The 12,414-nt window shown below is 43.2% G+C and overlaps 1 protein-coding gene and 1 long non-coding RNA gene across 4 annotated transcripts; one reads left to right on the top strand and one right to left on the bottom strand.

Moving 5' to 3' along the window:
- Positions 1 to 213: 213 nt before the first annotated feature.
- LOC143489307 (uncharacterized) lies at positions 214 to 7,098 on the bottom strand. 2 transcript variants are annotated; one of them, XR_013124646.1, is made up of 6 exons: positions 6,598 to 7,098; positions 4,243 to 4,573; positions 3,518 to 4,149; positions 3,183 to 3,298; positions 2,930 to 3,032; positions 214 to 2,602 (listed from the first exon to the last, which is right to left on the bottom strand). It is a non-coding gene; the product is annotated as an uncharacterized LOC143489307 (long non-coding RNA). The 2 variants fall into 2 exon arrangements; XR_013124645.1 differs by having other exon boundaries at positions 4,243 to 4,596; positions 6,598 to 7,097.
- A 541-nt stretch (positions 7,099 to 7,639) lies between these two features.
- On the top strand, positions 7,640 to 11,364 carry LOC143489245 (uncharacterized). Of its 2 annotated transcripts, XM_076988131.1 has the most exons (10): positions 7,640 to 7,994; positions 8,286 to 8,338; positions 8,443 to 8,562; positions 8,715 to 9,397; positions 9,574 to 9,712; positions 9,812 to 9,934; positions 10,027 to 10,078; positions 10,262 to 10,595; positions 10,723 to 10,836; positions 11,141 to 11,364. In XM_076988131.1, exons 1-8 carry the CDS (start codon positions 7,988 to 7,990, stop codon positions 10,429 to 10,431), a joined length of 1,347 nt encoding a protein of 448 aa, XP_076844246.1. In that variant the 5' UTR covers positions 7,640 to 7,987; the 3' UTR covers positions 10,432 to 10,595; positions 10,723 to 10,836; positions 11,141 to 11,364. The 2 variants fall into 2 exon arrangements, with proteins under 2 accessions (XP_076844246.1, XP_076844245.1); XM_076988130.1 differs by having other exon boundaries at positions 10,262 to 10,836.
- The last annotated feature ends 1,050 nt before the right edge of the window (positions 11,365 to 12,414 follow it).

Below are 12,414 nucleotides of genomic sequence, written 5' to 3'. Positions count from 1 at the left end.
AGTAAGCGTAGGAGTATTTTTGTTTAGGATAGTGAATATACATTCAGCTTTTGACTGTGTAGTGCACTAGTTAACAGGGGAAATGTTATTTGAATGTTAAAAAACACAAATGAAACAAAACGAGGACTGTTCTCTCTCTTCAAATATAGTATTCTTATATTTCTTATTTAGAGATACTTTTGTATCTCTAAAATGCTGGTGTGTTTAAAGTGTGTAGCACATCTCTTGATGGACAAATGCACTGATAACATGGTCACTGAACTTTGCGTTGGGAAAAAAAAATCTAACTGGGTGTTATAAATATAATGTATCTTATATTGCAGAAGGAATCTAACTCAGGAGCCCAAAACACAGGTGTATATTGTTGGGATATTTTTTCTTGACCCAGATAGGCCCCAACACTGCCCCGATGAACCGATTGGTTTTGACTGAGTTACCCAAGCAAAGTCTTAACACCAAAAGTTCTTTTAGATCAATTTATATGAAATATAAATGAGTACAAAATAGCCAAAGTATACATGGTACAAACTCTCCAGTGCACTGGTGCTAGTTGCCTAGAAGTCTACCTAACCCAAGTGGATCTCAGCAGCGTCCCAGCAAAAAGGGCTCTGCACCTTAGTTGCCCTCTCCTCTGTCCCTTCAGGAAATACTGTCCCAAATGATAAAAAGTTCATTATTATCAGGTTCTCAATAGTGTTTCAATTCATGGGGGGTCGTGAACATTTTTATGTTCCCTAGGGGGGGCATGACAGAAAATAATTGAGAACCACTGCCTTATCAGGAGAGTAGGTACAGTAGACTGGATGTAGGGGAATGGAAAATCCAGGGAGAGAGATTCTAACTGAGGTGCAGACACACAGATAAGGGAATGAACATGTCAATGTGTTCTGATTAAGGATTTGCTGGGTGTATGTATGTCTGAAACACATCTGGAACAGGAACATCTGTCCAGCGCAGTGGAGTTGGGGTGAAGCAGGGGGACCATAACAGCTGGAACAGGTTGAGACTCAGTAGCAGCATGACGTCAGGAGTAGATTTACCTCAGCAAGAGGAGAGATAAGATCATTAGACATGTCTTAGTACAGAGAAGTGTAAATTAATGGACTATAGTGTGCAAGGCTCCAGCAGATTTAGCTATGGCAGCACAGCTAAAAGGGTGGAGCTAGAAAATAGCACAGGCATGAGGATCCCTGAGACATCAGGATTAGGTTTATCTGCAGGCAGAGGCAAAGAATAAGACATGTTAACATAATGTTTTTATATGAGGAGAGAGGTGCATTCGCCGACTAACACGTCCAGGTCTCCTAAAAAGAACACCATGAGTGACCTTAATCTGAAAAATGAAACACCAGAAGACTTTTTAACCCATGTGGTGTAAATACTTGTCCAAACATTCTCAGGTATGGCCAGTTTTTTTTTTATGTTAATTACTCTTTACTGCCCCCTGGTTCATATTCTGAGTTTTTGCTACTGAGCCTCATTTGAACTTGTCTTGAAGAATTTCAACTAAAGTTTGATCAGCCTGTCATTTGATTTTTCCACTTGGATTTTGAGTATGATTCCAAATGCAGACCTCCATGGGATAATAATTTTGATTTACATTGATCATTTTTTATGCTATTTTGTTCTCAACACATTCCACTATGTAATAAATAGATTTTCTACAGTATATTTATATTTGCAAGAGTTATGGCATAATTTAGCATTTCACTAGCCTTACTGAAAAGGTGAATCCACCAACTTTGTTATATCTGCATGACAATTAGGCAACCAAGATTTGAAATAAACTAAAACAGAATGAACATAAATATTCTGGCCTACAAACCACTTCTAAACCAAATAACCAGTTGGTCAAGTCTTTAAATCACAGAAAGCAAATGTGTCTAAAGTTGACATAGGCTAAGTGTTTCAGATTGTAGACAATGGTGATGAAGATAGGGGAGCTTGAAACCCTGAGGCGTTTGATTCCTTAGATGAAGGAGAATACAAATTAAGATGAAGAACAGGAGTACTTTAAAGTCTATTTAACTGGTTGTGGAGATCCAGTATTACATGGCATTTTACATGTAAATGAACATCTGACTGTAAGAGTCACTTCAATAATCCCTCCAGGGACCTTGGTCATATTTTTGTCACATTTATTTTCAGAAGAGCAGTGAATTCTATTGCCCCCCTGTGTCAATAGTATGTCAAGTTAGAGTCTCTCCTGTGTGAGTGTGATGGTCTCTCTACTCAATATTTATGTGGTGGATTTTACTGAATCAGCTGACAGGAGCCACTAACAATCTCAACTGGAACTTGGTGTGATTACTGAAACTAAATGTAATGTGTGTTGTACAGAACTCTCTGTGTGTGTGTATGTGTGTGTGTGTGTGTGTGTGTGAGAGACAAGGACATTGTTAAGACACATGCACACATTTAAAATGCTTCTATTTAAAGATGTTTAGGAAGAACTAATATATGCCAGTGTGTGTAATGCTGGATGTCAGACGATATCAGGTTGATGAGCAGGTGCAGCACCTTCATTTCACCTGTGCAGGTGCAGCTGCTGAGGGCATCCACACAGGGGGACAGGAGGAATGTTCTCAGGCTGCAGAGCACCCTGGTGTGGAAAAGAACACAGTAAATTAAAAAACACCCTAACAATCAGGGTTGGGTTGAAACTGTGAAACTGTGTGTGTGTGTGTGTGTGTGTGTGTGTGACAAGGACGTTGTTAAGACACAACTTAAGTATAACTTCCCTAAGCTTCGATATATGTCTGTAATTATTAATTAGAACAAGAACGTCATTATTGTAACTTCATTAGTGAGACAAAGAGGTGTTTCTGGGTTTTCTGGAGTCCCCATGTCTTAGCTGTGCAGGGTGTTGCTGGTGGAGACATTGTGTGTTGGTGCTACGGTTGTTTCCTAGTGTGGAAGTTGACCTCACCTTTTTACACCTTATCACAGAGCACATAGACCTCAGTCTTTCCTGTACAGGGACCTTGAACAACATTTAGCCCGCTGATCTTCAGTTTCTTCAGTTTCAGCTACTACACACATGCGCCCACACACACACACACACACACACACACACACACACACACACACACACACACACACACACACAGCATTTTAGTATTTTAAAGCTGATATCTGAGATCTGAAGTATGTTTGTGTAGTAACATGGTGGAGCGTCATACTCTTGTCATATATAAGGTTGGACACGCGGGGACTGAGTTGGACTCTGTCTCCATCCTCACGCTCCAGCTCACACAGCCGCACCACGTTCATGTCCATGTCTTCAATGAGAGACCAGCTGCAGAGAGAGAGAGAGAGAGAGAGAGAGAGAGAGAGAGAGAAACACAACCATGTATCAAATAACTAAATCTCATGGCAAATTTCCTAGTACACTTGCACATATATGGGTACACTAGTTACACTTTACTATAGTTACATTACAAAGCATTTCATCATCAGCAGTCTTCTCAACTCGCTGGTGTTACGTTTGAATTCTTGACATAACCGGTGGACCTGCCTGGCGAACTTCTCTCCGCCCACGTCTCTAGGGTTGTCCATCTGTCACATGACTTCTTTGATGTTGGACACAGTCCATGGGGGGTGGACCACCATCAGTCCTTCATGGTCTGTCACCTCTACCTTTGGCATCTGGTGGTTCTCTTGTCTCTCCTTTTTCTGTGTTTTCTTTCTAATGAGGCCTGCGTTTTGAAACTTGACCCCCCCGACCGTGTGAGCCCACGTGCTTGCTCTTCTCCTGTTTCCTGCTCATTCTCTGTGTCGTAACCGCTGTAATCTTCTGGGCTGGTGCTGGTGATGATGATGATTGCAGCACCAGCAGCTGGGTTGGTGATGATGATGATGATGATGGCACCACCAGCAGTAGTGCCTGCGCTGCTGTCCTCTGTTCAGCTTGTGAGTCAGTTTTCTGGGCTGAAGTTTTCTGGTCCCGATGCTGCTCTTGTGGTGTTGATGGCGGTTCGTGGTGTTGTCTCCTCGGTGTTGGGTTGGCTCGGGGTCTCGAGGGCACAACTTCCAGGTCTGGATCAGCCTGCAACTTCAAGCACTGAGATGGTTGAGACGGACCTGCCTGCATGATTCTCTTACCTGCTTCTTTCTGCCACATTCCAAGTGCCTTCCAGTTGTTAAATACTGAAATGCAATTAAAATGCGATTAATTTCGATTAATTAATCACAAAGCTTCTGATTAATTTTTTTTTATTATATATATACACATGTAAGTACCAAATATAAGAATATAAGAATAAATTCTGCACTCTTAGGGAAACGTGCTCTTGTCGGGCACAGGTCTTCTCTCTGGAACATGTCTACATTCCCACCTTCTCCCTGTCTAGTGTCCTTGACCCAGAGGGTGACCTTAAACTTCCTCATTTGGTCGTACGCCATGTTAAAAAAGTAGGAAAGTAGAGTTTCAGCATTTTCTATAACATGATCCTCCAGCAGAACACTGCTTCCTTCCTGAATTTCCTGAATTTATTGAGGTCCAGGTTCAGCTCTCTCAAGTGTGATGAAGGGTTTGACTCCAGAGCTGAGGACAGAGCAGCGCAGTCTTCCTCTGAAATATTGCAGTCAGATGGCCTGTAGACAGAAGGAGATAAAAACACACTTACAGCTGCACATAACAAACGCATCTCACACACAAGGTCTTTCACATTTCAGAATACACACACTCAGAAATGAAGCTGCACCAGTCTAATCACCCCAAACACATATGTTGTGTGTGTGTGTATTAGAGAGGGATGCTACGATGTGTGTGTGCATGTGTGTGTGTATAAATAGAGAGTGAGAGAGAAGGGAGTGTGTGTATGTGATTCATGTGTATGTGATCTGATAAATACACTGATAATATGGATGTTTCAGAGATAGGAAGAGGGTAATAGCAATTATTTGTGTGTATGTGAAGGAGAGACAAACACTATTTTTAAGTGTGTATTTATAAGCACATATATAAAGCATATGTATACAAAGCCTTTTGCATATTTGCCAAATCCTTAACTTTAGTTAACCTTAACTTTAGTTATCTCTCATGCTCTTAACATTTTTGTGGTGCTTTGACACTTCATTTCATACCATTAAAGATACTTTGAACTACTCTGAACTGAGTGTTAAAGACTGAGAGAAAATTGAGAGTGCAGCTAGATGCAGCTAGACAACCTGCAGAGACGAGAACAACTCCTCCCCATGCACTACAACACACACATGTTGTTCTGTTGCTGTTGCGTTGTGTTCCTGCCTCAGGTGGGTGGGGCCCATTATAATCCCCAGCACCTGAGGGCCATTTGTCCATCTATATATAGCTTGTCTTTGTACCAATTGACTGCTGGTGATTGCTTCCTTACTTTGGATCATGTCTCGGGTTTTGTGTTGTGCACCTTAAGCCAGGTTCACACTACACGATTTTAGGCTGGTTTTTCAGTCGCCGACTGTTTTTTGTAGATCGCCGACAGAAACTGTGGTCGGAGGCAAATCGTGTTGTAGTGACATGCTGAAAGACGCTCGCCGAGTGGTCGCAGAGTGGTCACCGACTCATCGCAGACGCCCGGCAAATATCTAGCATGTTTAATATCTAGCATGTTTAATATCTAGCCCAGTCGGCGACTGTTCTCGTGTTTTTGGAGGGCAGCCAGATGAGTCGGCGATTCCCCAGTCGTTTAATTCGTGAGCCCATGTCACCGATCAGTCATGTAGTGTGAAAGCCACAACAACTGAAAGACTCGCGATTACAGCACAACCAGTCATGTAGTGCGAACGGTACAAAAACCTGACGACTGAAAAGTCGTGTAGTGTGAACCTGGCATTATTCATTAAATTCCTCCTTTTCCCCGAGACTGGCATGAGTCTTTTTTAATACTTAGTCATTAGAAACACTGCACACGTCCTGTTCACTTGTTCACTTCCTGTTCATAAATCTCACAATGTTAATGTTAATCAACAGGGTTCAGTTCTTGGCCATTTCCATTTAATTATCTATATGTATATCTATATCACATTCTACAGAAGCACCATAGAGAGCATTCTGACCAGCTGCATCTCTGTGTGCCATCTGTTATATTCTTGAAATCCTCTCAATCCTGGTTACTGGAAATCTATTGATACATTTCATTTCATCTCATTTATTTTTCTTATATATCCAAAACTTTGTTGTACAAAACTGTAGTTCTAGTCCCTGGTCCTAAGTCCATCATTTCCAGACTTCATGGTGCCACGATCTTCTTCTACCGCTGCTATATTGCTAGACTTAGGCCCATAGCCACCCACCACCACACAGACGCTCTGGTTCATGCTTAATCATGTCCAATCTTGATTATATTCACTTATTATATCTTGATAACTTTATCCTGAAACTCAAAACATCCTTTTTGTTTGGCAAACCAAAACAAACCGGTGTGCTCACTGTAGTATGTCTGCTACGTTACACTGGTTATCTATCTCACAATGCATTCAGTTTAAACGTATTTCCACACACACATGTTGGTGAAGTGTACTTACTGGCCATGGGCCTCCACTAGACACACACACACATGAAAACATGAGTGTAGTATTAAAAACACCTCCATAACACTGTTGTCATTAACGTACCCTTTACCGTCTTGTGTTACAATCTCAAGATGAGCTGTTGCTCGGCCTTTTCTCACAATATCCACTTTTTCGTTGAATGGCCGTCTTGAAAATGGTGTTGTTATCCTGCGATTACATCCTTTCCTCTTGTGAAACATCACGGTAGCTCTGCTAGCAGCTGCTAACTAGCTAGCGCACAAGCTAAAAGCTCACGAGACGTAGAACGGTCGCACGCGGACCAGCGACAGGGTTGCCAGGTCTTACAAAAATATCCAGCCCAAAGTCAGTCTAAAACCCGCCCTTCAGAAGCTCAAACTAGCCCAAAGTTAGTATTTTGTTTATGAGGGATTTATTATCAGTATTGCGATTTATATTAAAGTCATTAATAATATTGTAACATTAGTGTTTATCAACTAAATAGTAACCCAAGAAAACGCGCCCCGCCTCCGCTGAATTTTCACCCGCGACTAGATTTCCAAACAAGCCCAATTTGGCGTGAAAACCGCGAACCTGGCAACTCTGACCAGCGAGAATATCCCGAGACCATTGGACCACGCCCCCGCCATTCTAATTCGAAATATGATTGGTTGATTAAACGGTGCAAGGGGAATTCCCATGACGTCACACAGCAACTGTATATAAAGTGGCGCGCGCGATTAGCGGGGTACAGTCGGAGGAAAGCAGTACTCGGAGTTGAACACTTTAACAATATTTATTCACCACAGCATTTAGGCTTCAGCCACGCAGATTGCTGCAGAGGTATGTGTGTGTCTTTGGACTTTTAGCGCTAAGGGTTTCTGACGGTCCTTTGACTTTAATTAAGCGATAGAAGACGAGAGGGAGTGTGTTATCGCCAATAACCGGCTGTGATTCGGTCGTAGTGTGGAGTCTTTTTCTGAGTCTGTCCAAACTGGCTGCAGGTCAAACGTTATGTTAACAACATCCATTTGATTAATTTTAGCAGGTTGTATATAAAATAATAATAACAGACCATTAATAACAATTTCATCTGTTAACCTTTCTCCCAAGAGCCGCGTGAATCCAAGCAAAGAGCCGTTTTGTGTTTTGTGTGTACATGCCGTTGCCTGGCAACGCTCCGCGCAGTTCTCACAAACATCCACCTCAGATTGTGAGGAACTAACTGTTGTATAATGATGGTTTTAAATGCGGTTTTTAAAGTAACTGTAGATTCAACATTTGTTTTTGGAAAGAGTATCGATATTTAGTGATTTTTGACGTACCTTATTACTGATATGCAACCAACTCTTAAACCTTTGGGACTGTTGTACATTTACTAGCTAAATGTGCATTAATACACATTGAGGCGATGGTAGCAAACGTTTAGGTCAGGAGTGGCCAACCTGCAGCTCTTTGCTTGGTTTCATGCGGCTCTTGGGAGAAAGGTTAACAGATGAAAGGTTATTTAATGGTTGTTATTATTATTTTCTTAGATAAGACATGTTTACTATGCATTTAGTGGCCCTAAACATATGGCCCTACCAATAAGCAGTTGTCAGATTACTGTAAAACACAAAGAAAGCACTATTTAACTATTCAAATGGTTCATGGATTATTAGCTGGCTGTCAAAATAGTGGAGGAGCTTCTCAAATGCCAGAAGCTCTTGGTACCAAAAAGTTTTCTCGCTCTGGTGAACTTTGAAGCGCGCTGGTGTTTTGCCTGTCTGACTGATGTGTTGACCTCGTTTCAGAAATGGAAGCGTTGCTCAAGAAAACATGCGACCAGCTACTGGAAGCCCACAAGGTTGGTCTTGTGCACAGTATAATGTGTCATTACATATGTGTCATTATGTGTCATTACATATTATAATAGCATTTCTATGTGTTTATTAATGATTTTCCTCATAGATTTATCAGCATCAGGTGGCGAAATATAAGGAACTCATGATGACTTGCCAGGAAAAAGATGAAAAGATCTTCAAGTTGGAGAATTCTTTAGAGCAAAGTATTGAGACAGCGTCTGAATACGTAAGTGATTTTAACTCTGATGAACGTGACAAAGACATAGTAATGTGTGACAATACACAGTAGGATATCAGAGTACAGAAAATAGTGACATTGTAAGCGTTACAAAAGAGGTAAACCTGCCCTGACTATTTTGATACTGTGTTTTTCTTCAGAGGGCCTTTGTTGATGGCGTTAAAGAGGAAATATTGCATTATAGAAAAAAATGCAAGTGTTTGGTCAACAATGGCAAGGAGGAGGTGAAAGACCAGGAAATCCAGCGGCTTGTGCAGACTTTGAAAAAGAAAGACGAGCTTCTGGACCAGATGCAGCACGAGCAGCATTCACTAAAGGAGAAGGTGAAGGAACTTGCCAATGATCTGATGCAGCAGGACCTGGTGTACAGAAACACCGTCTCCACGCTGGAGACAGAGAGGGCAGCAGCCACCCGTCTCACTGCTGAGAATCAGGCTTTGTCCAGTAAGCTCGTCGAGTTCCAGCAGGTCACCGATTACATGAGCACCAAGCTCCAAGCACTGGAGACTGATTTAAGTATCCAGACAAGCACAGTGATTGATCTTTCTGAGGAACTTCAGAAAGCCAAAGCTCTTCTCAGGGATGGTGAAGAAGAGCGTACCAAGCAGTCCAGGACCATCAGCTCCTTGAAGCTGGAGGTGGGGGAGCTCCAGCAGAAGAACATCAAAGCAATCATGACAACTTTACATGAGAAGAGCCGGAAGATCGAGGCCCTGGAGACAGAGCTGAGCCGCACCAGAAAGGAGATGGAGAAAGTCCTTGAGGAGCTGAGGCAAGACAGATGCACTGCCCTGAGGGAACAGGCCCAGGAGGAGGTTTTAAAGTAAGACCCTTATTAATCGATCTTACTCAGCAATGCTCAAACTGTTCCCTTGTCTTTTAATAACATGCAGTTGGCCTTATATATCAGATAATACATAGGTCTGATCCAAACTGAAAACATGGTAAGAGTTGGCTGTACACAGTATCAGCATAGCAATTTGTATTGTATGGTTACAGGCTCCAGAAGCAGATGTGTGATGACCAGGATCAAATCAAGACCTTACGTGCTGATCTGCTGCAGAAGGAGTACAACATCTCGTATCTCCAATCAGAGATGCGTCAGGCCAACACCCGTATTGCCGTGCTGCAGAAAGAGGTTAGTAAACAAACCATGGTGTTAAAAATAATCAACGTGGCAGGCAGAGTGGGTGGCGTTAAACCTAACATGTCGGATCACTTCATCGTCCCCCTTAAGGTACAGACCCTGGCTGAAGCTCTCTGGGAGCACAGAACCAAGAGAGTTGACGCGGAGGGAGAGAGGGACAGAGCTCTCAGCGCCTTGTGGAATCAAGAACAGACCATTGCGCAGCTGAAGACTGTGAGTGCCGTTCATTAAGTCTCACTGAGCTAGTGATCTTTCACACGGGCTTCCTGCGTGTTTTCTCATAGCTTTTTCCATGTCGTTGACAGGAGCAGGTCGGGTCGCAACAAACTCTCCGGAAATACTGGGAGACGTGTCAGCGTGAGTACTTTAACACAAACACCCCACAGTACAGCAGTACTAGTGCTAACACCGTGAGAAGGAGCCAACGGTTGCAGAGACGCCTTCTGCTTTAGACCTCTTGAACCGGTGCTCTCGTGCGGTGTGCTCTAGTATGTGAAATAAGTGGAAAACCTCACCTGGTGTTTGATCTTTTGCCTGTAGTGCTTCAGGAAAAGGACAAGATGATTCATGAATTGCGGTTCACCCTTGCAGAGAAAGAGAGGGCACGTGTGGAGCAGGAGAAATGTCTTCACGCTCTGCAAAAGGACATCAGATCCCTAACTGAAAGTAATGGGAGGCCATTGCATTTTTTTGAACACACAGATTGTTAAGTAACTCGTCTTTTATAGTCGCTGACGTTGGTAACGCTATTCAACCATTTCTCACAGAGCTGGATAAGTTGGAGAGGGGGACCAGACAGAGTGGGACTGCCTGTGGTCCTGATCCCGCACATCCCAAGGGAGATAACAAGCGGGACACTACAGGACGCTGCACAGTAAGTGTTACTTCGTACTCTTTGATGGCAACATATTTCTCATCCTGCTGCTTTTCTCAGAGGAAACAGAGGAATGTTTTCAGAGTGGGTGGAAGTGTTGTTCTAGATGTTCCTTTTGATGTTCCAGAGAGACACAAAGTTGAAGGGAAAGTCTGGAGGAACGGTTCTGTCCCCCAACAAACCCAAGAAACCAGCGGGGAAAGACCAGAGCAAGACACCACAGCAAGACACCAGTGGCAGAGTAGGTTCTCTGTCTCACACACACTTGCTTGTTTTGGCTATTAAAATCTAGCAGTGGTTTTTTTTTTTTTCTCACTGGTCAACACACTGGTCACAAAGCCACAATAATGATATACATGTAAACAATTTAAGAGAGATGCAGACATAACAGTTAAGATAAATTCAGACAGCAGTCAGTGTCAATCATCTCCTAATTAACATACAGACCTGATCCCAGATCAGCACTACAGGCTCAGGACCTTCCAGCACCTGCAAACCCGTGTTGTCTTGTCCTCACCAGCCCTCTTTCTGATTGCACTCGGCAGGACTCTTCGGTCTCCACTAAGACGAAGGAGAACCGCTCCTCCAAAACAGCAAGCCCAACACCATCGACGTCCACAGGGCATCCAAATGGAAAGTGAAGTTCAGCATCGACGTCTGCAGGGCTGTAAAGAAGAAACCACCACATTGAGCTGGTCAATTGACACGACCACCATCATAAGATCAGCTTCAGGCTTTCCAACAATAAACCTCTTCTTGAATAAATGAAACAAGTTCTTCCAAATGGTTCTATTTCTCATTAATAGAAAAAAAGCACCAGCTAAAGTTTCCTATATACAGTAGTGTTCAAAATACTAGCAGTTCTATATGACCAACCAGATTAATCACTGTTCTTGACAGTGACAGTTAGAAGATGCCTGTGTGAAGCTAATCTATTAACAAGATGTCCCCACAAAGTCCCACTGTTAAAAGACACGTACTGAAGCGGATACAATTTGCCAAAGAACACATCAACTGGCCCAAAGAGAAATGGAGAAACGTATTGTGGACTGATGAAAGTAAAATTGGTCTTTTTGGGTCCAAGGCCATTTGATTTTTTTTCGGGAAAAAATCCGTCAAATCATACATGTATATTTTACGTCAATAACTACAGAGTAACCATAAATGTGACAAGAGACACGAAACGGGATAATAGTGCAATACAAGGGTAGTGAAGTGGTAAGATGAGATGGGGGATTAAGAGGGAATAACAGTACCAGTGTATCAACAGATCAGTACTGTGTTGATCTGGATGCTGTATGAGTGTGTGCTGGGGTTAGGAGGGGGGGGGGGGGGGGGGTAAAGTTGGGAGAGAGTTCAGCATCCTCACAGCCTGGTGTATGTAGCTGTCCTTCAGTCTAGTGGTCCTGAGACTCCACAGTCTCCTCCCTGATGGCAGCAGGCTGAAGAAGCTGTGTAGTGGGTGGGTTGGGTCTCCTGCCAGGCGAAGGGCTTTCCGTGTGAGGCGGGAGCTGAATAAGTCCGGAAGGGAGGGGAGAGAGGTACCGACGATCTTCAGGTCCTCTGTGACACACACACCCAGGAACTTGGTGCTGCTCACCCTCTCCACCGCAGTATCGTTGATGAACAGGGGAGTGTGCTGGGTGCGAGTTCTCCTGAAGTCCACAACAATTTCCTTGGTCTTGTTGGTGTTCAGAGAGAGATTGTTGTGTTTGCACCAGGAGGCCAGGTGGCTCACCTCGCTCCTGTAGTGTGTCTCATCGTTGTCGCTGATGAGACCCACCACCGTTGTGTCATCCGCAAACTTGATGAAGAGATT

This window comes from Brachyhypopomus gauderio, unplaced genomic scaffold (genome assembly GCF_052324685.1).
Source record: "Brachyhypopomus gauderio isolate BG-103 unplaced genomic scaffold, BGAUD_0.2 sc60, whole genome shotgun sequence".
NCBI lineage: Eukaryota > Metazoa > Chordata > Actinopteri > Gymnotiformes > Hypopomidae > Brachyhypopomus > Brachyhypopomus gauderio.
This window is presented reverse-complemented; position numbering and strand designations above follow the sequence as displayed.